Below are 24,298 nucleotides of genomic sequence, written 5' to 3' on the forward strand. Positions count from 1 at the left end.
ACAAACGGCCGCAATACAACGAGAGACACGATAAAGTGATTTTGCAGCATGACAATGCTCGACCCCATGTTGCGAAAGTGGTCAAGACATACTTGGAAACGTTGAAATGGGAAGTCCTACCGCCCCCGCCGTATTCTCCAGATGTTGCTCCCTCTGACTATCACTTGTTTCGATCAATGGCACACGGCCTGGTTGACCAGGTCGGTCCAGTTCCGGTCTTATGAAGAGGTAAAAAATTGGATCGATTCGTGGATAGCCTCAAAAGATGATCAGTTTTTTCGACGCGGGATTCGTACGCTACCCGAAAGATGAGAGAAAGTAGTGGCCAGCGATGGACAATACTTTGAATCATAAATGTATAACCAGTTTTTTACAATAAAGCCTCGAATTTCGGAAAAAAACGGCGGAAGCAAAGTTGTACACCTAATAATTTCTTGATTGTTGAATATAAATTTATATGTTAAACTCTTACTTGCTTTAGATTGTATTTATTATTTATTTATATAATTTATGTTTGTTATTTATATAAAGAGTCCTTTATTATCATTAATTTTAGTCATTGATAGGCTTTTGTTTGAAAAGTTTGCAGTTGTAGTTCGTAATTTGTATTTCGTTGAATGCTTTTATTAAATAAACTTATAATCATGCCTCGTATTCATCATATTCTAATAGTAAATATGCCAATGTGGTATATTTATATGGGTTTTGTGACGAAAATGCTAACGCTATTCGATGTAAATACACCACGCGATTTCTGAACAGAAGATTGCCGGATAAATCAGTATTCTCTTTAACATTTTAACTGAAGGAAACTGGGTCATTTAATATAGTTCCCCGAGCTGAGAGAGAGAGATAGAGTTTTTGCACCACTACAAAATGAAAGAAGAACAGCTATATTGCAGCTTGATCAAAATCCATTAACAAATACCCGAAGATCTGGTTTTACGCAGTGTTGCCAACTTGCTGATAGCAGACATCTCAAAATTAGTTTTCAAAAATCTGTAGAAATTTCTAGTTTTTTATCAAAAAGCTCAAAAAGTTTCAGTTTTTCAATTTTATTGGAAAATTGCCTAGAAATAATAATGAAATGCTGATAAAAATTTTAAGATGCTTTTCATTATTTACTACAAGTATTGAAAATTTATAATTCACGTTATATGTACCATAAATCTTCAGTACTGATAGTGAATGGCATAGTTTATCTCTAATAGCATTTCCATTAAGAAATTGTGTCCCGATATTCACTATTAATAGATAATTTGAAGCTGCGTCGCGTACATTATAACTTTTCAGTACTAGCAGTGAATATCAGCACACACACAATGAATAAAATAAATTGTTTATAATTTATTATAATTTTATAATGAAATATTATAATTTGATATTACTTAATATTATTTAAATTCTCCTTTATATATTCAATAACATATACATATAATGGACATATAGCAAGTTTTAGATAATATTTTTAGCAAAATAATTTTAACATCTTTGATAAATTAGAAAAAAAAAACAGAAACGATAAAATTATGAAATTAATGATTTGAATTAAATATAAACCTCTAACATTAATGCAAATTTTACATTACATATTTTTTGCTCTTAAATTATTAATACTGTAAAAAGCATCTAATTCTGGCATTAACTTCTTGTACGTTTTGTTATTACCGATGTTTTTTAAAACATGTTCGGGTAGAATGTAGTTATAGCAAAGATCGAGCCTTTTGAGTCCAAACCGAATATATAATATATTATTCAATAACGGAAGTTTTATTTTGTTTCGCAACTTAGATTTAATCAAGTTCGTCTGACTAAACACTCACTCAATATCGGCATTAGAGGAAGACATAGAATTTTAAGAGCCAAATTAATTAAGTTTTTGAAAGGATTTTCTCCACTAGCATCTCAATATCTTACTTTAATCCAAAATTTTTCCGTGTCTCGTGTTTCTTCTCATCTAATATGATAAATATTCTCCTACTCTAATTCGATTTGAGCGATCGTATAAAGTCCTTTTTACCATAAAATGAAGTTATATTTTTAATTGGAACTTTGTTTGCTTTCAAGCATTCAGCCACAGAAAAAGCACTTATGCGTTCCAATGTCTTAATATTATGAGGTAAACGGTTTTTTAATTCTTTCGCCAGAGCAATTAGAAAAGAGGCATATCTAGATTTCAAATTTTCTTTTTCCTGACCACAGATTCCGTTCTCTATACAAGAAGACTCAAACGCGTAACCCAAGAAAGGCGAGGAATTCAAATATTTTTAATATCTTGCTCGTAAATATTTATTCTTGCCGTTGGGAGTAGAATTTTATTAGCAATCATTAAAGCCTTTTAATGTCTGAAAAAGCTTCATTGGGTCAGTCACTTATGATTCAAAGTTCTTGTTTGTTTTTTGCACTATACGTAAAATCGGAAAGAAAATTTAGACAAATGAAGTTTTTTTCTTGTCACATGGCATATAATATTTTAGTTGTGTAACAATTGTCATTGACTTGTGAAATTTCAGAGCGTTTTCAACTCTGTCTATTGCTCTAAAATTTGTTTGATTGCAAGCTTGATTGATAACCATCGCGTCTCTACGACTTGCAAAATCAAGTAGCTTTGACCATCGTTTAACGTCTGATTATGATAGATTTGTGCGTATTTCAACTGTCTTATAGACGAATTAGCTAACCAATTATAGGTTTCTTTAATCAAAAATTCAATATTTCGAGGCAGCGTATTTTCGGTCTTCGAAATGATAAGTTGGAGTGAGTAACGCACGCATCTAATTAATATTAGATGAGATACATCTTTCTTTAATTGTGAGTAAACGCCTGAATTCACTCCTACCAACCTACCATCGATACATTATCGGTGCCCATCCCTTGCATTTTGATTAACTGCAACTTTGTATCAATCAATAACTTTTGTATTACATTTATAATGGATTCTGCTGTGGCATCTTCAATATGGATTAACTTGAAAAAGGTCGACATAATTTTTTTTTGTTCAGTGCTGTAATATTTAATAATGATACCAAGAATCTTGTCAACTATAATGTCAATAGATTCATCTATTAATAAACTATAATATTCATTGCCAATATCTTTGATTAGCACCTCATAGAAATGAGGTCCACATTATTGATTATGTTTGTACATTTCGTTTATAAGTTTATAACGAAAGCTGTATCTATATGGAGATCGCTTAAATGATATTTGCGATTGACGTATGTGCAGCGACGTAGAGAGAAAGTTGAGCTTCTTTACGCTCTTCTTTGGTACATATGTCGATGGACTGAAATGGTATTATTTGTTGTCTTTTGTTCGAAAATGGCTTCGATGCTGCAACGTGCTTTAAAGTCTGTTCGTGTTATAAGATCCTAACCTACCGTTGAGCAACACTTTGCAATATTTGCAGTATGCCTTTGATGAATTGGAAATGCATGAATTGAGTTATTCTTTGGTCATCTCCAATTTTTCCCACTCCTTTCGGTACTTCTGAGTCTATTGCGGAGGATCTAAAAAATTTAAATATTATATATTAAAATTTACTATTAAGGTACTTACATACGTATACAGGATCTATGCGGTAGTAAACTTATTTTAAAGTCACAAGAACGGTAGCAATAGCCAATCTGAAGTGTCCATAGTTTATATTATGCTTCTAATTGGCTAATCACGACCATTCTTGTGACTTTAATGCGAGATCTAATAATAGGAATCACATACGGTCGTGGAATCTTAAATATAAAAAATGTGTAAAAGAGGTTAGATGCGTTAGTTTTATTTTTGCAATCAAATTAGTCTAAATTATATTATTCAAGAAGCATATGTATTTCTTTGGAAATATTTATTGATCATTACTTGAGTGGCATCACAAATTACAAGTTACTTACTTTTAAATCAGCCATTAATCGCTCTAGTAAGTAGAGTACGCTCTATAAAGTTGTAGAAACTTCCACTATGGTCAAGACAATTACGAGAACCATGTTTTGATATACGCTGCCAGTACTGAAAAATAGTATACGTAACGTGCACTATAAATTTTCAATACTGGCAGTATATATCAGGACACGGCCTAGGAACGCGAATTTGAAATTCTTTAGAATTCTCTAAATATTTGTCAAAAATCACCAGAGTTTCGACATGTTGCAAACTTGTAATATAAATTTCTGTAGGCTATCAAGAATCTCCAAATCTAGCGACAAAATTGCTAAATTGGCAATACTGGTTCTGCGTTAGGAATTTTACCCACAGTCATATGGAAGACATTTTCAGCCAATGGACGTCATCCGTATTACCTTCAACGTGTTCAGCATTTATTACCGGCTGATAAATCACGCAGAAGAACATTTTGCGATTGATTTTAAACCGAATTGTTTTTAAACCAAACAGATAACAATCTACAATTTTCACAAAACATTTTATGGACAGATGAGGCCATATTTATTGGGCAAGGTATTCTCAATAAAAAAAATAGTCATATTTGGTCACATAAGAAAACAATCCATGAACAACATTTCCGATACAGTTTTCAATGTAATGTATGATTAGGAATAATGGACAATATTTTAATCCGATTTTCTAATAGCTCGCTCGAATGCGAATGGATTTTTTGCATTTTTATATAATGAACTTCATGATCTTTTAGAAAACATTCCTTTGAATATGAGAATGAATTCCTGATTTCAATTGGATTGCTGTTCTGTTTATTATAAATAAACATTAAGCCTGTGACTTAATGTTTATTTTCCCGAAAGATAGATCGGTCGTGCTGGATATGTGGCTTGGCCTCCGCGTTCATCGGATTTAACACCATTAGATTTTTTTGTATGGGATACTCTGAAACAAAAAGTGTATGTAGTATCTGTTAATGATCTTCAATCATTAAAACAAAGAATTGTGCAAGCGTGCAATGAAAAATTACAGACATACAATGTTAGTTAGCCATTCGTTCTCTCATCGATAGATGTTAATGTTTGTCTCCGGACTGGAGGTTATCATTTTGAACAAAACATTTAATAATTAAATGTTAATTATTGTAAAGCAATAAAGAGGATAGATCTTATTTCGACATTATTAGATATGAAAAACCGCCTTGACCGAATATGGTATTTTTTATGTGTTTAATCTCATCGTTCGATTTATACTTAATAATATAATATTAAACTTTTGTATTAAAAACGTAATATTAGATATATTATATTTATACATATTTTTTTTATACACATACATTTTAAATAAAGATATTTATTTAGAAATTAATTTTCATAATCTAAATGAATTTTGTAATATTCTTTATTCTTTAGCTGGTCAAAGAACAAAAAGAGGTAAGTTTATTTATATCATGGAAATTTCTATTTTATTTACAAATGATATTTATATATCTATATTAAATCTAATTTAAATAATTCATAATTTATGTCAGATTTTAGGAGAAAATATTTATTGCAGTGTCGGTATTTAATAATATAGATATTACATATATTTACATCTCTCTGATTTTTAAAAACGTTTATTTATTATACATCATAAGATTGTACATAAAGTTCCATTATATTACCATACATTTTTAAAATTTAAATATGTGTATATATACCGAGTATTCAAAATGAAGTGTTACAAATGTTTTGTTTCAAAAACACAGTATTATTGAGAAAATTGTTTAAACGAAAGTTATTTGTTATATCTGATTTCAAGGCAGAAATATTATGACGTTTATTATTTTTTATTTGATGGAAGATTTCAAGATTATTTCAGGATTAATTTTAGTAAATATTGCAGTAAATTACTTTGATCTTGACATATATTGGCCCTGAGTGATCTTAGAAGATTTTAGCCCGCACTCGTTATTTGTTAAAAAATTATTAACAAAATAAATTTTATAAAAAGAATACAAAATTCACCCCTTTTTGCTTATAGGAATTAATGACTTTCCACATGAAGCGAGATTCACGCCACTTTCTCCCTATCTAGGGACGTACGACTTTCGACGCGAACCGAGGTCTACCTGACAATCAAATAAGGATTGAGTTAGTTTAAATCAGGGTGGGGGTGCAGTAAGAGAGGCTCCACCTTTTTAGAATTGGTCAAATTTTGATGGTATCACCAAGGGAAGGAGTGGGTGCTGGAGTAAACTTTGATTATTTTGTGTGAAAATTATTATCATTAGATTTACGGGTAAATTTTAACAAAAGGGGAGCCATTTTAAACGACCTTGATCTTGATATATGTTGCTAAGGTTTATCAGCCTGAGTGACCGCCAAAAAATTTTAGTGGAGATCAATACCGTTAAAAAGTTCTTAACAAAAAAAATTTTTTAATGTTTTATTTCTGTAAGGTTAAGAACTGTAATGTTAAGAACTATTCCACATCCTTCCCATATTTTGTTATGACTTTCTCCGCGATGTAAGATTCACCTCATCATCTCCTCAGCTTAAGGGCGTTCGACTTTTTATGCAGGTGAATTTTGCTTTGTGTGGAAATTTTTACGCCCCAAAGCAGGGAGAGAAGTGGGGTGGAACTCGCTTTGCATGAAAAGTCGTACGTCTCATAGTAGAGGGGGAGGTGGAGTGAAATTCGCTTTGCGTAAAAAGTAGTACTCTCCCAGACAGGGGAGAGATGAACTGGAAGTCGCTTCGCGTGCCCGTCGTATGCCCGTCAGTATATAGAAGAAATAAGACATTTTTTAAACTTTTTTTGTTAATAATTTTGTAATGAGTACCGATTATCAATTAAAATTTCTTGAAGGTCACTCAGAATGATGACCTTGATAATATATGTCGAGATTATTGGAAGTGACTTTCCTTTTCTTAATATTTATCGATTTACGATCTCTTCTTGTAACTATAAACTGCAAAAAGATTGTCGCCAGTCACGAATACGCAGTGTTGAATAGCAATTAACAAACAACTACTTTTCGAGTATCCAAAGTTTAATTTATGATTTTTTTTTAATCTCTGCAGCAAACTATCTATTCTTTGTTTAGAGCTCATACAGCACTGTAAGTTTTCAGAAATATTTCAGAAATATTTCGGTAATTATACAGATTAAGAGCGCGCCGATGACCTTAACCTTGACGTATGTTGTCAAGATCATAGCCCTGAGTGACTTCCGACAGGTTTTAGATGGCGATCGTCCTTCGTTAAAAAATTATTAACAAAAAAAGTTTCTATTGTATAATACGAGAATTCCTTGCTTTAAAATATGTTTAGTAATAGTGCATTGTAAAGGACATCGTGCCAACTTGGCCTTGACCTTGACATATGTTAAGGTCATGACCCTAAGTGACCACAAACAAGTTTTAGACTTTTTTACTATACGAAACAGAAAATTTCTGCTTTAAAATATATTGTAGGATTTTCCATGCGAAGGTGAAAGGCGCGCGCCTCCAAGCAGGGCGGGGGGGGGGAGGTGGGGTGAAAGTCGCTTCAGATGAAAGTTGCGCGCCCCCAGCAAGGAGAGAGGTGAGGTGGGACTTTTAAAAATGATACTTTTGATATTACGTGCACGTTGAAAATGACCCATTTTCTCGTTTATTTAAAGAAATCTGAAAAGTCATTGAAGATACTTAATTATTTTTTAAATTAACATTATTAATATGTTACTAGGACATAAAGTATCATTTATAACATAATAATTGTTAATAAATTAGAGACTTAAATTTTCATGCGTATAAGTAAATAAATAATAATGGCGGTTATAACGTATTGTTTCAAAGGAACTAGTGATTGTTTATTCTGTACTGCGAGAAATGTTTAGTACATATAATCATCCAACCATCCATTTGTTTATTCTGTACTGAGAAAAATGTTTAGTACATATAACCATCCATTTTGTTCATATGTGACTAACAAAAAGTTAATTTCTTACTTTTTTATATAAAAATCGTGTCGTTTTAATCAAAATTTTTGTTATTCTACTACTAAACTAAATTTGTTGTTCTAATCAAAATTTGATTGCCGTAAATTTTGTTTGGGATAATATTAGGTTAAGTAAAAAGTCATCGCGTTTTTTTAAAAGACATCTACATATCAGTAAAAACCGCAATTACTTTCTTACCAACAATATAAATATATCTTGATAGAGTAAAGTTTCAGCTTTAAAAATCTCTTTTTTAAATTATACGATACGACAATTTTTAATGGAGTTATGAGCAATTAAAGTCAAAATAATTCTTTTATTTAATCCGCGATAACTCAGTAATCAAAAGTCGTAGGAATATTAAAAAAAAACGATTTTGTAGGGAAAGTATCAAGCTTTCACGATAGGTAATCGAAAATTTTCTCAAATTCGTTTTGGACACGTTACAAATCCACAAAGTGAGAAGAAAATTTTTCGTCTTTTTCAGCTCGTAGTTTTTGGTATGTAAAAATTATCAAACTCATATAAACTTAAAAAATGTGATAAGCTTTTAAAAGTAGAGATTTCAAGCTTTAAAACCCTTTTTTAAAATTTGAATTTCATTCATTATTGACAATGATATTGTATATACAACTTTGAGCTAAAAAATACGCGATGACTTTTTACTCAACCTAATATAATTTTTTAAATAAAAAAGTAAGAAAGTTATTCTTAGTCATATATCAACAAAATGAATGGTTATATGTACAAAATCTTTCAATGTGTCGAAACTTAATTACAAAGGTAATTGTTGTGCTAAATTTGTACCTTGATTTCAATTTCATTGGCTTAAACAAAATGGATAGTATTTAAAAAAATGAATAACATTTTCTTCACAACGTAAGCTAGTAAGTGTACGCGCTTATACGAAGATTGGTAAGCGCTGATACAAAATTGATTGCAGGAGATATAGAGGGGGGAGAAAGAGAGGGAGGGAGGGGGGAGAGGAAGGGAGGGGAAGAGAGAGAGAGAGAGAGAGAGAGAGAGAGAGAGAGAGATTTCGATGCTTTTACAATAACATTTGGTATAAATAACACAGATCTGCAAATAATGGGGTTTTGTTTGTTGTTGGGCAGCTGAGAGTCGTTTCCGAACCAGTTTTTTGCGTAGAATCCGAATCCGAGCTGAGAATTGTCCCATCACGTCAGGGTTTTGAGATATTTGAGGTTATGTAACCGAATTTGGCTATTTTGGGGATGTTTGAGGTTAGAAAAAGTGTGTAACAAAATTTTTGTAATTTTTTTTACCTATCTAATCTTTTAGTACTAGTTTTCTTCTACAAAAACAGCCCCTGAGCATTGCCCTACGTTGTTTCTTTCAAAAGTTATGTCTATTTTAAGATCACATATTCGCGGTATTTGACTGGTTGCTTGTTAATGAGGTTATCAAAAATGAACGGATTCACACCAACGTTTGTATTCAGGGGTTTTCGAGGTTGCTGATCAAGAACCTGGTGTCAGTATTATTAGAAGTATCTCCAGGTACCTCTAAATGGGTCAAAGAATGGGGAATGAAATCGAAAATTTCGATACACGACAAGGAAATTTCTCCCTCGGAGTCTTCCAAGACAAAGATCACAATTCCGAATTATCGCCTTCCTGATCGTCACTTAAACCTTAATAATTGATCAGCAACCTCGAAAACCCCTGAATACCAACGTTGGTGTGAATCCGTTCATTTTTGATAACCTCATTAACAAGCAATCAGTCAAATACCGCGAATATGTGATCTTAAAATAGACATAACTTTTGAAAGGAACAACGTAGGGCAACGCTCAGGGGCTGCTTTTGTAGAGGAAAACCAGTACTAAAAGATTAGATAGGTAGAAAAAATTACAAAAATTTTGTTACACACTTTTTCTAACCTCAAACATCCCCAAAATAGCCATTTTTCGGTTACATTACCTCAAATATCTCAAGATCCTGACGTGATGGGACAATTCTCAGCTCGGATTCGGATTCTACGCAAAAAACTGGTGCGGAAATGACTCTCAGCTGCCCAACAACAAACTCTTGCAGATCTGTGTAATGTTTCTTGTACTTTTGGTCTAAATATACCATTAATTTCTTTCAATACAATAAATAAAGGTGAGCAAATTTACATTACACGATATTATTGGTTGTATTGTGTATGAGTGTGTTGTTATATAGTGTGTTGATGATATAGATAGACAACACACTCTACTTTCTTTACTCCTTCATTAGGCATGATTTTTCAGAATGAATTTCCAATTGGAAACCACTTTGATCAGAATTAAAAATATTTTCAGATCCGAAATGTTCGATAAGTTTCAGAAAATCATTAACTGTACTTTGCAACTCAACGGAATCTTCTATTGTTTTTCTAGATACAAATTTCGTAACTTTTTTCGAAACAATTCGATGACACTTTTTGAATGTTGATATCTAACTGTGAGATGCTTTAAATATAGGATTTAAATTTCCTATTTTTTTTTGAGCTTGTAAAGCCCATTTTTATAGATCGATATCATGAACTATGAATCCTGATTCAACAGCTATAGTAAATTTATCATGTGTAAATTTGGAGATATAAGATAATTTTTCTATATGATTTCTATCTGCTTGTAATTGTTCTTTCCATCATCTTAATTGACGTTCAGATGAAACTTTTCTAAATTTATTTTGCACTGATTTTAGCGGACGATTCTTTTTGTTTTTAGTTTTTTCGTTAATGTCCCAATTCTTCCAATACTCAACAGCTCGTCTTTTATAAGAAACTGTCAAAGTCTGCGTCATTATTTCATCATTGAGGATGAGAATTTAAATTATCTTCCATGCTTTTTTATCATCTTCAATTATTTCAGAATTATGTAGTTTATAAGATTCTTGATAATCGAGATAGGTTTCTTCTGCTACTTCCAACCCATTATAAATGAAAAATGCTATCCAGCAATAATTTTTGTACATTTTCTTTTAATTTTATTTCTGCTTCAGTTACTGGTGTTTCTTTGATATATTGAACTTATAGATAAAAGTCTAACAACATTAAGCGGATTGATAATCATTTCCAAAGATTAAACTTGGCTTTGATTCGTAATATAAAAACAATTTAATAAATTGCACAGATATGATTGTGACAAAACTATGACTAAACTGCATTGATTGAACGTAAAATTACTACGTGAATATTCTTATACTGTCCATTTATTATACTTATCTTGAATATATACATATAACATAACATTACAAGTTTCGGCTACCGGATTGAGCCCTCTTCAGATGTTAACATAATGGAAACAGAATTAAAAAACAAAATGTTTTTACATCTGCATTCTTCTTTATGCTTTTACACTGGTATTTGTTATACTTATATGGATACATTAATTTTGATCTTTTACATATGTTTACTGGTGAGTTTTTACTTCTTATCGTAATTATGGTTGTCAATTTATTTAAGTTTACTTTTTTCATAAGAGATCTTTTTTTTTTTTTTTATCAACTAGAACTTTGCTATGAGACATGATACTTTTTTGACTGTTTAATCGTACGAATAATGTCTACATCGATACTCAACCGAACTGCGTGTATTCTTAATCTGTAAACTTTTGCGACAATTATTTTTTAATTCTGTTTCCATTATATTAACCTCTGAAGAGGGCTCTATTCGGTAGCCGGAACTTGTAATGTTATGTTATATGTTTACCTTTCACTGTTATTTCTTAGTATACATCTTTTCTTCTTTTTTTATCTTTTCTGTACTTTTAATTTATGTTTTTAATGTCTTTTTAAAGGAATGCGCTGACTCTTATTTCGCCCTTCATTTGTTGTTATTTATTTGAATGTATACATAAACTTATATTATAAATTACCGCCTAGTTATTATCTAATCACTTATTATCAATGGGCGCATTTAGCAATAAAGAGCGCTACGGAACTATCCGTTGAATGGCATACTTTCCGCATCAACATGTTGCGGAAGCGAACGTCATCCTATTGAGCAGAAATTTTTTTTCATAAACTTCGACAATATCTTCGTTCAATCAAGTCACAGACTAGTAATGAGGAGATTAGAGACGATGTCCTTGATGTGGATATTTTATTTTATTATAGATATGTATAATAGATGACATTTGTACTGCAGTTTCTCCCTCAAAAATTGATATTTTACTACCACAATTTAATTCGTTTTATCCGCGTTTTCAATTCACTAGAAATAGGGAAAGAAAAAATAGATTTTTTGATTGGTTTTATTTTTGATTGTGGGGTACCGCAAACCTACCTTTTCAGGGAGATTTTTAAATTTCCACTCAAATCATCCAATTGCACAAAAGAAAGGTACAATTTTTTCGCTAGTTGACAGAGCTTTTTTACTTTCTGACTTTATGTTTTATACAAAAAATTTGACATTTATTATTAACGTTTTATTAGATAATGACTACCCATTAACTTTTATTTTTGACACAGTTAATCAACGTATAAAAAATTACTTAAAAATAGGCACATGGTACGTAAAGATTTGGTTGACAATGTCTGTGTGCGAATGAATCTGCATCTTGACTTACGGTATCATTTATTCCTTTTCACATAGAAAAATTTAAACGGTTCAATAGAAACGACATCAAGGTATCTTTTTATAGTCCTAATAAAATGGGTAAATATATTAAAGTACAAAAGGATATTTGTCCTTATACATCTAAGAGGAATGTAGTTTATAAAATATCGTGTAATAATTGTGATGCGTCGTATATAGAACAGACGGGCAGACAATTGAAAACCAGAATTACAGAACATCGTAATCATATTAGACATAACACTTCTGTCCGTTCTGTCATAACGGAGCACAGGTACGATCGTGATTTCCAATGGGACAATGTTAACATTTTGGATGAAGAGTCTTTTGCTATAGAAAACGCTTAATTTCTGAGATGCTCAATACTAAAAAGCAGAAAAATAGGTTAAATTTACAAACTGACACTAAAGCTCTTCACAAGGCATATATAATATATCTATTGTAAATATGGTTTGACTTTTCGAAACTGACAGTCCGTCTCTTCTTTCAGTCCGTGTTGATCCATATCAGCGAGCGTATATTATAATCGATACACAATGTCTGTCTTACACATCTGCGTTCCAATTAATTTTATATATTCTAGTGGTTTTTCGTACTTATATGGACACACTTGTTTGAATAATTTACACATAATTTTTGGTGAGTTTTAATTACTTATTAGAATTCCGGTATATTAATTTGGTTGTGTTTATTTTTTCGTAAGAAGTCTTTTTATCTTTTTTATCAACTAAAACTTTTCTTATGAAACACATTTGACTGTTCAATCTTATGTGAATAATGTCGAGTTCTACATCAAAACTTACCCGAACTGTGATTATAGTGAATATCCGAACATTTCCGATAATTATTTTTGTACTGCGATTTTTTTTTGATAAGTTAATGTTCGAAGAGGGGTCGATCAGGTAGCCGAAACTTGTAATTTATTTGTATTTAAACTGAGTTTTTATTTTATTGTATTTTTTCAATTTTACTTTTCTCTATTTGTAATTTATTCTTATAATTGTGACTTTTTTAAAGAAATATGTTTGACTCTTACTTTGCCCTTTATTTATTGTTATTTATTTTGTATAGGAAGAGTCTTTCAATCTGTTATATCTTTTGGATGACTCCTATTCAATTATTAACAGAGATTCTACAAAACAGTTGACTCCGAAAAGATCTACGTGTATTACTTACTAGGAAGGGCAGTGGTTTCATTGATGAGATTTATAGAAGATTTACCATTTATAGAAGATTACTTACAACGGATGGCAATATTCCTAGAGCGTATGGATTGTCTAAAATTCATAAAACTGATAACCCATTGAGAGTAATTGTATCATCTATAAATAATCTACTTTATTATTTTTCTCTTTACTTACACAACATTATCATTAAGAGCATATCACAAGCTCCTAGCCACATAAAAGACAGCTTCCATCTAGTCGAAAAATTAAGTGGCATGGTTTTTGAATCCAATTATATTTTGGCTTCTTTGGATGTTGTATCCCTCTTTACTAATGTACCTTAATTGGTATTAAACAGTGTTGAGAAAAGACGGGACTATATTTCCACAAAGACAAACATTTCAAAGGATGAATTTATTATTGCTGTTAATTTTGTCTTAAATTCTACTTTTTTTTGCTTTAACAACAAATTTTATAAACAAGTTTTTGATACTCCAATGGGTTCACCATTATCTTCTATTATTGCTGATATTGTAATGCAGGATTTGGAAAAATTGGCCATCACAAAATTAAAAATACAATCATTATTTTACTACAGATATGTCGACATCATTCTCACACTTTCATCTGATATTGATCACACACTTAATACTTTTAATTCTTTACATACACGGTTGCAATTTACTATGAAGGTTGGCATTGACAATAGATTGAATTTTCTTGATACAACTTTGATTATTGATAGTTAAACAATTATTTTCAGTACATATCATAAAGCAATTTTCCTTAATTTCCATTCCAATCACCCTCTTTCTCACAAAAAAGGCATCATTAGTTATGTCGATAAAATAGTCTAATTATCACTCGGTTTCAACATACCAAAGAATCTAACGGATGCAATTCATATTTTTCTTAATAATGGTTATCCTCTCTCTTTTATTTTTTCTACAATAGATAAACGTTTAAAATTTTACATTCAAAATAAACATACCACACATAATCTACAAATCAAAGAAAAATTTTTCACAGTTCCTTATGTCAAGTCCTATCCCCGAAAATCTTTTACCTATATCCAACATGTTTTATTGTAAATTAACATTTTCCATTACCAACACTTTAAAAAGTTTTATAAAGAAAGGAAAAGATAAATTATAATTGGTTTCTAATCAAAATGTTGTATATAAGATTTTATGTGATGATTGTGAAGCCAGTTATGTTGGTCAAACAAAAAGAAAATTGGATACGAGAATACATGAACATATCTCAGATAGCAACAAAAAAATTGATTCTCCATCTATTTATCATGTCCGACCACCGTATAAATTTCAGATGGAATGAAATTAAGATTTTAGACAGTGAATCTTCCTATGATAAGAGATTGATATCTGAAATGATTCACATAAAAAGGTAAAAACAGGGCTTAAACAAACAAAATGATACAGAATCATTGTCCGAATCTTATCTACAGATTGTACAATCCTTCTCCCCCTCCACCTTCATCTACATTTCTATCCCCTCTTACATTACGTTGTTTTTGCTCTTATCGCATTGTCTCTAATTCTAACCGATTTTCTGCGACAGAAACATATTTCATTTTTTACTGAACTAACTTTGTTTTTACATTAAAGGTATTTATTCCTATTAATATCAACTATTATTAAATTATAATTTTATATAATATATAGATATACATTATACAAAATTAACTTTATTAATATTTGTATTGTATCATCTCACTGTATTATATTATCTCTTTTGCTATTCTTATCAATTTCTTTGTTTTTAATTGTATCAATAATTTTTCATTGACATAATTCTTGTACATTACATCTTGCCTTCAGGACAAAATTTAATTGCGTGCGTTCATTCTCTAATTTTACATCATATTAAAGGACATATTTCAAACTATTTAATGATTGACGACATTATCTATTATCATGCGACGACTGTCTCCAAGCTATAATATAACTGCGGACAGGATTTCAATCGGTTAATATTATCATCGTTTGTTAGAAAGAGCGAAGTATAGTTTTATATTTTTACCGTTTATAATATTCTATATGTTGTTAATATTGATAATGATCCAATCGCGATCGAAACGTCTATTTTGTTTATTGCTAGCACATTGTATTAATTCTTAACAAAAGGATTTAATTGTTTTTTTTGTATTTATGTTTCAATACTTATGTTACTTATATTCTACATGAACTATGTAATTGAATAATTTTTGGCTCATAGCTCTTTTTCTTTCTTATTTTTTAAAGTTTATTAAATTATAAGAAAATAAAAATCAAATAGTCATATTGTACGTCAAAAAGATACAAGTATAAAAGTATATTAAATTATATAAGAAAGAAAGAAAAGTTGTTTTTTAATAGTACCTGTGAGTCGAACAGAAACATCAATCACCGTATCATATATTAAAATTGATGACAAGCTCTCAAAAATATATACATCGTCAAAAATACAAATGGATAAACCGCAAAGTTACATATTACAATTGCTGACAAGACTTCTAAAAGATATATAGTCAATGTGACAGTGAAGAAAAGACCAGAAAAATATAATATAATATATAAGGAAGTGGTGCGTGGAACAAAACATTTTTATCTTACGACTTTTTATTCAGGTCTTGTTCAGATCTTGTTTTGCGTGGAAGTCGTGCGCCTGTAAGCAGGGGGAGGGGATGGGAGTCGTGTACTCTTAAGCAGGGAGGTGGGGAGGTGAAGTGAAAGTTGGTTCGCGTAGAAATCAGTAGTGCTATACTCTGATTTGCTATCCATTATTGAACTAATTATGGGCTTTCTACCTAGTAACTTTATCAACTACAAACGAAATTAAAAGAGGATTCTTATCAATCTTAATTAATAGATGACACAAGTTGTTTTTTACAACAATTAAGCTCTAAACACAATGCGAGACAGCAATAAGAATAACGATAGGAATGGTATAGAAATAAACGATATATAATTGTCGTCTTCCTTTGCATAATGCCGCGAAATAAATAAAAATTCCAATTAATCTGATCTCGTATATAGACTGTAATATATTCTTCTGTTTAAAATTATAGCACACATAAATAGAATGAAATACCTGAACGCTGATTGGTAGGCTATAAGGTGATAGACACAGAATTCCAACTCGTCGAAAATTTATTGCTATTGCCTTATTTTGTGTTTCTATGTACACTGATATATGCATTCCTGAATGTTGTTCCTATCGCTATCGTTATTGCTACTGCTAATTTTACTGCTATCGCTGTTACTCCTCGCATTGTGTTTAGGGCTTAATTATTCTCGTTATATTCAGATTGAACTTGTACTGGTTTTGCCACTCGCAAACGCATGCGCATCTACACTATCTAATTGAATCCCCTGTAAAGTAATAATATATCAATAAAATTCAATATACTTAATATCATGATTAAATTATAATACAAATTTTTATTTATTTATATATTTTTTATGTGTAGGTAAGAGCACAACATCAAGAACGTGCTATTGATTTTTTATCAAGGGAATTAAAAGTTTATAGTCCAAAAGATGCTGAAGAACGCGTTTTTTTTATTTCTGCAAAAGAAACTCTTCAAGCTCGTATGCAAGAACAACGTGGGCAACCTGCTCATAGTATGTGTTCCAAAATTACTTATTTTATTTATAGTTTTTTTTACAATTTAAAATTATTTTTAGATTAATTAATTTTAAATAAATAAATTTATTTATACTCTCTCTATATACAGATGGTGCGCTAGCAGAAGGTTTCCAAAATCGATATTTTGAATTTCAAGATTTTGAAAAAAAATTTGAAGAATGTATCTCAAAATCTGCAGTAAAGACTAAATTTGAACAACATTCTCAGCGTGGCAAACATATTGCAATGTAAGAAAGTGAAAGCCTTCTATATATATATTTTTTAATCTCTTTTAATTGATATCAGGAAGAAGGAGAAGAAATATTCCATAGAAATATTTCTTCTCCTTCTTCTTGATATCAATTCGTTTTTTATATTTACAAAAAAATGTAAACTGATCCGTCTTTATCATTTATTGCAGGAAAATACGTCAAGCATTAGATGAGATATTGGAACGAACACAAAAAATGCGAAGTGAACAGTTAAATATCAAGAAAGAGCTTCATGATAAGTTAAATTTTACAGAGCAACAACTAATGCTGTTGACTCAAGAAATGAAGGATAAAATTCATCATATGGTAGAAGATGTAGAACAAAAGGTTTCTAAAGCTTTAAATGAAGAAATTCGGCGATTAGCCATTCTAATAGATGAATTTAGTGTTCCATTTCATCCTGAACCACTTGTTTTAAATGTATATAAACGGGAACTTCATACACACGTAGAAAATGGTTTAGGTGATTTTGAATTATATATTTGATGATTTGATATGAGGATGTTATCTGACAAGTTCAAAAATGTTTGTTATTTTTATATTTCAGGATCAAATTTACGAGCCAGACTCAGCACTGCTTTAGCATTAAACATGGAAAATTCGCAGCGAGAAATGACCGAAAGAATGTCAAGCTTATTGCCTGAAAACAAAAGACAAATGTCGTTTAACATTTTACCACGACGAGAACCATTCGAAATATTTTATCGACTAAATTGTGACAATTTATGTGCAGACTTCCATGAAGATTTAGAATTTCGTTTTTCATGGGGTTTTACAGCTATAATTAATAGATTTGCAGGAAAACAAAGTCAGAGATTAACTATTACTAATTATCCGCAAGAGGTAAGTTGTGGAGTTTTGGTCAATTTTGAGTTAATTTTTTAAATGAAAATATTAAAGCATCCGTAACATGGCAAAATGAACATTTTTAAAAGTTATTTTAAAAATATATATTGATTTTATAGGAATTTGTTGATCTAAATCTGAAAATAATCTCTTTGCTACATTACCCACAATTCTTTTACGTCAAAAAATTACTCTTAGAAAATATTTTAAGTATGTTTAAAATAGATTGCAAAAAATTTACAAAAAAATTGTACAACTTAATTATTTACATTTAAATCTTATTTAAAAGGTTTAGTCTGCTTTTCCTTTTGCCAGATAAGTTGCGTCTGTAGCTTTTCTTTTTGTACCTTGCTTTTCAATTTTCACGCTGTAATATCTAGCAATAATGTTCCATTGTCATGGGAGAGTATATACATTTTTTCACTATGCACTGTTAAATTCATATTTATATTTTGTAGACCATGAGAAAATTAATTGTGTGATACCATATTTATTGTGTTTTTTGAATTTAATACTTAAAAATGCATCAAAAATATAATCAGAACATGCTAAATCAAAAAGCAATATAAAATTGATAAAATAAACTATAAAAAAAAAATATTACAATTTTATAACTATACTGTCGTTTTTGTCTCTTTAATGCCATTTTTCTCTAAATTGTGACATAATAATCAGATTTGGGCAGCATATTTGTATTCAGCAAATAAGAAATAGGTAAAATTAGAAATAGATAAAACAGTTTTTTCCATGTTATGCTAGGTAATTTTTATAAATTATAAGCAGTTAAAACTAAGCTTAAAAAAAAAATAAATTGTCAAAATATTATTCAATTAATTTAAAATTAATTTAAAATAGCTTGCATTTTTTACTTGTTCTAATTTAAAATTTTTTTAAGTAGATTTTACAGTTTTATAAAATTTTAAATTTTGTTTTCAGATATTTAATTGTGTATAAAAATATATTTTAAAAAGAGATGAAGAAAAAATTCATGACTTTATATTGTACAAAAATACATATAAAATTGTAAATTTATAACACTTCTTTTAATTTTTATCTTTTGTGATTTTATCAAGAAAATTAATTGAAAGAATCCCACATAGATCTTATGGAAAATGTTCCTCGGTTAAATTGACTGGAATTAAAGTATGTTGTCCTTGACGTCCTGTGTGAACAACAATCTCAATGGACACGATTCTCTAAATTCAATACTTTTCCATCCAGAGACATTTAAAGTAAAAATCATTGATTATACCATCTTCACGAAAAGTACTTAATAAAAAATAATTTTATTATAGTATTTTGGAAAGCTCTTGTCATCGGCTATTACATTCTGAAATAAAAAAAGGATGTTTTATTAAAAAAAAAAAAAAAATCGACGTGACTTTGATCTGACCTTGGCGATGCCACCTAAAGTCAAACTGATAAGATCAGTAAATAGATCTTTTCAAGCCTTACAACTTTTGTCCAAACACTTTTACGATTGGATCTTATCCTGCGAAGATAACAGAATGGTATGGGTGGTATATATCTATATAAATACACGATATATATATATATATATATATATATATATATATATATATATATATACACACATATATACATGGTGTTTAGAAATTAGTGATAAGTTTTTCGCACAGGGGCAGCATAGACTAAACTGAGAAGAAAAGTCCTCTACCATTTTACAATTGTCGCAATGGTTAACGAATTATTAACTTATAAAAATAGTCAAATTTTCCCAGTTTACCGTCAAATGCAAACGACAGGATAGGACTGCCCAAGGCGATGAGGCGCGATGTTCGTTGTCGCTAAGCACATAATGTCTAGCGACAGCAATTGCCGCTTATAAACAACGTGTCTAGCGACGGCGGACGCGCGCCTCGCCGCCGGGCGGGTACTGTCCTGTCGCGCGATTGCATTTGGCGGTGGGCTGGGCGAATTTGGTTATTTTCAGAAGTTAATAACCCATTAATCATTGCTACAATTGTAAAATGGTAGATGACTTTTTTTCTCAATTTAGTCCATTCTGTTCGAAAGACCTGTGCGAAAGACTTATCACTAATTTTCAAACATTCTGTATATACATGTATACGCATATGAATACATATTATATATGTATACATATTACATATATATATATACATATGTATATATGTATATAGAGAAATAGAGGGAAGGAGAGGGAGAGAGAGAGAGGGATGGGGGAAAATTCATATATTTTGGTTTGTGAAGAAACTTGGTACAATCATTTCAGATTTTTACTTTAAACTTTTCTCTGGACGGAAAAGTATTGAATTTAGTGAGTTGTGCCCATTGAGATTTTTGTCCAAGACGTTGACAACATACTCTAATTCCAGCCAATTTTATCGAGGGACATTTTCCATAAGATCTGCGCGGGATTTTTTGATCAAGAATTTGCAATTAAAAAATATTCTTTGTGAGAGGTATTTTCTATGAAAGCATTATTATGATTGATATAATATGTATGTACAGAGGTGACTGGAACTAAAAATGTTTCCGGGCAAATGTTAGTAGGAGCTCCATATTTTAAGTTACAAGTTTTAAACGTGTCATGTATTTTAAATAATTTATTTGAGTATTGTTATATATTAATTTTTTATTTATTTGTTTTATTTAAATAGGAATAAATAGCAATTTATTTGAAGTATTCAAACATAACGGCACGTTTTTAACAATTAAAATTAAATAGTATCGACAAAATTCTCATAATCATTCTCAATAATCAAGGGATCAAAAAGATTCTTTTTAACTGAATCACCCATATGCGATTGATTTTAAAAAAAGTGTTTTTAATATTTTTCTTGAGCGCTTTTCTTGGGGGATTATTGCAAGAACCTCTTACCTTGAGGGCTCACCGAGCAGTCGGTTTGCCCGACTGCCCGGTAGATTAATCCGTCTTTGAGTATACAGATAAATGATTTTTGTCATATTTATGACAGAAGTATAAAAATAATTATATTTTTTGCAGATTCCGCCATGTATCACATCACCTGCAGATAGCATAGATTCTCTCAAATTTGTTTCAAGTACATCAAATTTTCCAACAAGATCTGATGATTGGTCTCTAGCTACTCGTATAGCAGTTGCATCTGTAACATCACAGGGTACAATGGGTGGTCTTATTGTTGCCGGCTTTGTATGTATAATACTATTTATAATTTACTTTTATATCTCTCCTTTATATAACATACACGCAAGCGCGCATTAATAGAAATAATTATGCAGTATAGAAGGAGCCACCTTCTGATGACTTATATTGTCAAGATCATAACTCTGAGTAACTTCCAACAGATTTTAGCCGTTTGTTCATTAAAAAGTTATTAACAAAAACTTTTTAAATGTTTCTTTTCTATATAAAAAACATTATCTGTTTTAAAATAAATTTTCTGCTTTATAAACAAAAATTTTCTTTGAAAATATTTTATATATAATATTTGTTTTTAAAGCAGAAAGAAGGATGTTAAAAAAAATCCGATGTTTGCTTCTTGCAGAATTTTACTTAATCACAATAAGTTATTATTTGTGTTCCATACATAAGAAATAGTAAAAATAGTTTTATATTCCAGAAATGCGGGAAAAGTAGATATTTTTAATGTTATAAGTGTTTTCTTTTGTAAGTCGAATTTTCACTTATATACACTACTCAACAAAAAAAAAAGGGAACACTTTAGAATACGCTCAAAATTGCGCAATATTCAGAACACCGTAACTCGGTGAAAAATTATTGTAGATAAAAAATTAGAAAAGTATTTAAAAGCTTAAAATATCTACTTTCAAAATCGGTAATTGATATTTCAATCTGACTGATTCTTTATGGAGATATACGAATACAAATGGATACCCGTCAAATCTGAAATTTTTTTACATACTTTACGAAGATTTATGGCATGAAGTAAAAATCACACAAAAATACAGTTTACAGCAGACGAAATAGTGAATCTTTATCTTCAATTTGCTTTTTTATTGAGTGTTGTACAATTTTTTTTCACCGAGTTATTGAATATTGAAGCAAAAATGATCACTTTTGCTTCAACATTCAATAATTTTCTGCTGTTGCAGAACATTACAACATTCAAAAATTGCAATTTTGGGTATTTGTGTTCGTATATCTCCATAAAGAATCAGTCAGATTGAAATATCAATTACTAATTTTGAAAGTAGATATTTCAAGCGTTTAAATACTTTTCTAATTTTTTGTCTGCAATAATTTTTCACCGAGTTACGGTGTTCTGAATATTGCAATTTTAAACGTGTTCTAAAGTGTTCCCTATTTTTTGTTGAGAAGTATATTATACCACGATAGAACTATCATAAATCAGATGTATTGCAAAAGTTTCTCAAGATAATTAGTACTTAGAAGTTTTAAGGGTCGCTTATCATGATTCTGTCATTAAAAATGGCAAATTAGAAATAGAAAATCTAAAATGGCGCCCTCGACATTCAGTTTTATACATAGGGTTGCAGTAATCGAATTTTTTATTCAAAATGGATCTGAGTGTGCTCTGTAAGACAAGTTGTCTACGAATCTATTAATTAAATGGAAACGTCAATGATGGCGCATTTAAAATAGCCGATCCAAAATGTAATATTAAAATAGTATTAAAATACGGCATACTCTATTTAAGTAATATTATAAAATTAAATTTTCATTCGAATTTGTTACGAGGGAAAATGAAGTCGATTGTAAGGAACGGCGTAGCATTTCTCGAATTATACAGAAATTCTCAATCAATTTCCGGTTTTTTTGGTTTTCCCCATTATCTGATACACTAAAGTTCTTTTTGCACAATATGTGGGTCAAACATTCAATTATTTTGCATTGACAACCTTTAGTATCAATTATAAAAAATGTTTACATATATTCACTTCATGATAAGTTCTAATATGATATACAAAAATTTGATTTACAAACAGAAACATATACAGGATGAATAAAAAGTCCCGGATCGGGAAATATCTCGAAAACTAAGTATTTCCGAAAGAAATACTACAAAAGTTGTAGGGTTAAATGATCTATTCACTGATCTGGTCAGTCTGACTTTGGGTGGTGTCGCCAAGGTCAGGTCAAGGTCACATCGAATTTTTTGAACAACACAGCTATTATTGATTCCTATTTTAGAATCTAATAATTGGTATCGAGAGGTTTCCAAAACAATATAATAAAGTTATTTTTATTGAGTATTTTTCGAGTTATTAAAAATTCATTTTTACGTAAAAATGAAAATAAGAAGTACAACCTCTAATGGCCTTGATCTTGACAAATGTTATTCAGGACATAATCTTGAACAACATTTAAGAGGTTTTAGCCTTCGGTCGGACGCGTTGCATAATATTAATGCCGATGGTAACTTTTGAGCCTTGTAACTCGAAAAGTACTCCATAAAAAATTACTTTGTTATAGTGTTTTGGAAAGCTCCCGACATCGGCTATTAGAATATTCTCGAATAAAAAATAGGATGTGTCATTTAAAAAATCGATGTGACCTTGACCTGACTTTGGCGACGTCACTCAAGATTAGTCTGATCAAATCAGTGAATAGATCATTAAAAACCCTAAAACTTCTGTTGTAAAATATTTCTTTCAGAAGTGCTTAGTTTTCGAGATATTTTATCAGTGCAGGACTTTTTACTTACCATGTGTCGTTATATTAGATTTGTCATTTTTAAATGTGTACTCCTGACTTCGGATTTATGTTCAGCGACCAAAAAAGAACAAGTAGTACCTAATTGTATTGAAATTTAAATATTTTTTTGTATTTTGACATATGTATCCAAGAAATGCATACTAATGTCAAAGTTGAGAGACAATCTGAAAACATTAATCAATTTTGATGAAATTTTATCCAAATCACATTGAGGTCCATATCTAACTTTTGGGGAAATATTGCTAATCGATTTAAAAAAAATTTTTTTTTCAGCTTATCTTAATATATATATATAT

The 24,298-nt window shown here is 30.2% G+C and overlaps 1 protein-coding gene across 7 annotated transcripts in view; it reads left to right on the top strand.

Annotated features, from left to right (window-relative positions):
• LOC108746496 (transmembrane GTPase Marf) overlaps positions 1 to 24,298 on the top strand; it is a 146,041-nt gene that overhangs the window by 85,711 nt on the left and 36,032 nt on the right. For 6 of the 7 annotated variants that reach the window (XM_018483315.1, XM_018483309.1, XM_018483308.1 and 3 more), the window contains 6 exons: positions 5,301 to 5,321; positions 17,062 to 17,215; positions 17,329 to 17,467; positions 17,641 to 17,954; positions 18,039 to 18,334; positions 21,327 to 21,494. In XM_018483315.1, coding sequence (XP_018338817.1) covers positions 5,301 to 5,321; positions 17,062 to 17,215; positions 17,329 to 17,467; positions 17,641 to 17,954; positions 18,039 to 18,334; positions 21,327 to 21,494 — 1,092 coding nt within the window. The remainder of the gene's footprint in view (positions 1 to 5,300; positions 5,322 to 17,061; positions 17,216 to 17,328; positions 17,468 to 17,640; positions 17,955 to 18,038; positions 18,335 to 21,326; positions 21,495 to 24,298) is intronic. The other variant, XM_018483314.1, reaches the window with a different exon arrangement.

The sequence above is a fragment of the Trachymyrmex septentrionalis genome, unplaced genomic scaffold (genome assembly GCF_001594115.1).
Source record: "Trachymyrmex septentrionalis isolate Tsep2-gDNA-1 unplaced genomic scaffold, Tsep1.0 scaffold173, whole genome shotgun sequence".
In the NCBI taxonomy this organism is placed as follows: domain Eukaryota; kingdom Metazoa; phylum Arthropoda; class Insecta; order Hymenoptera; family Formicidae; genus Trachymyrmex; species Trachymyrmex septentrionalis.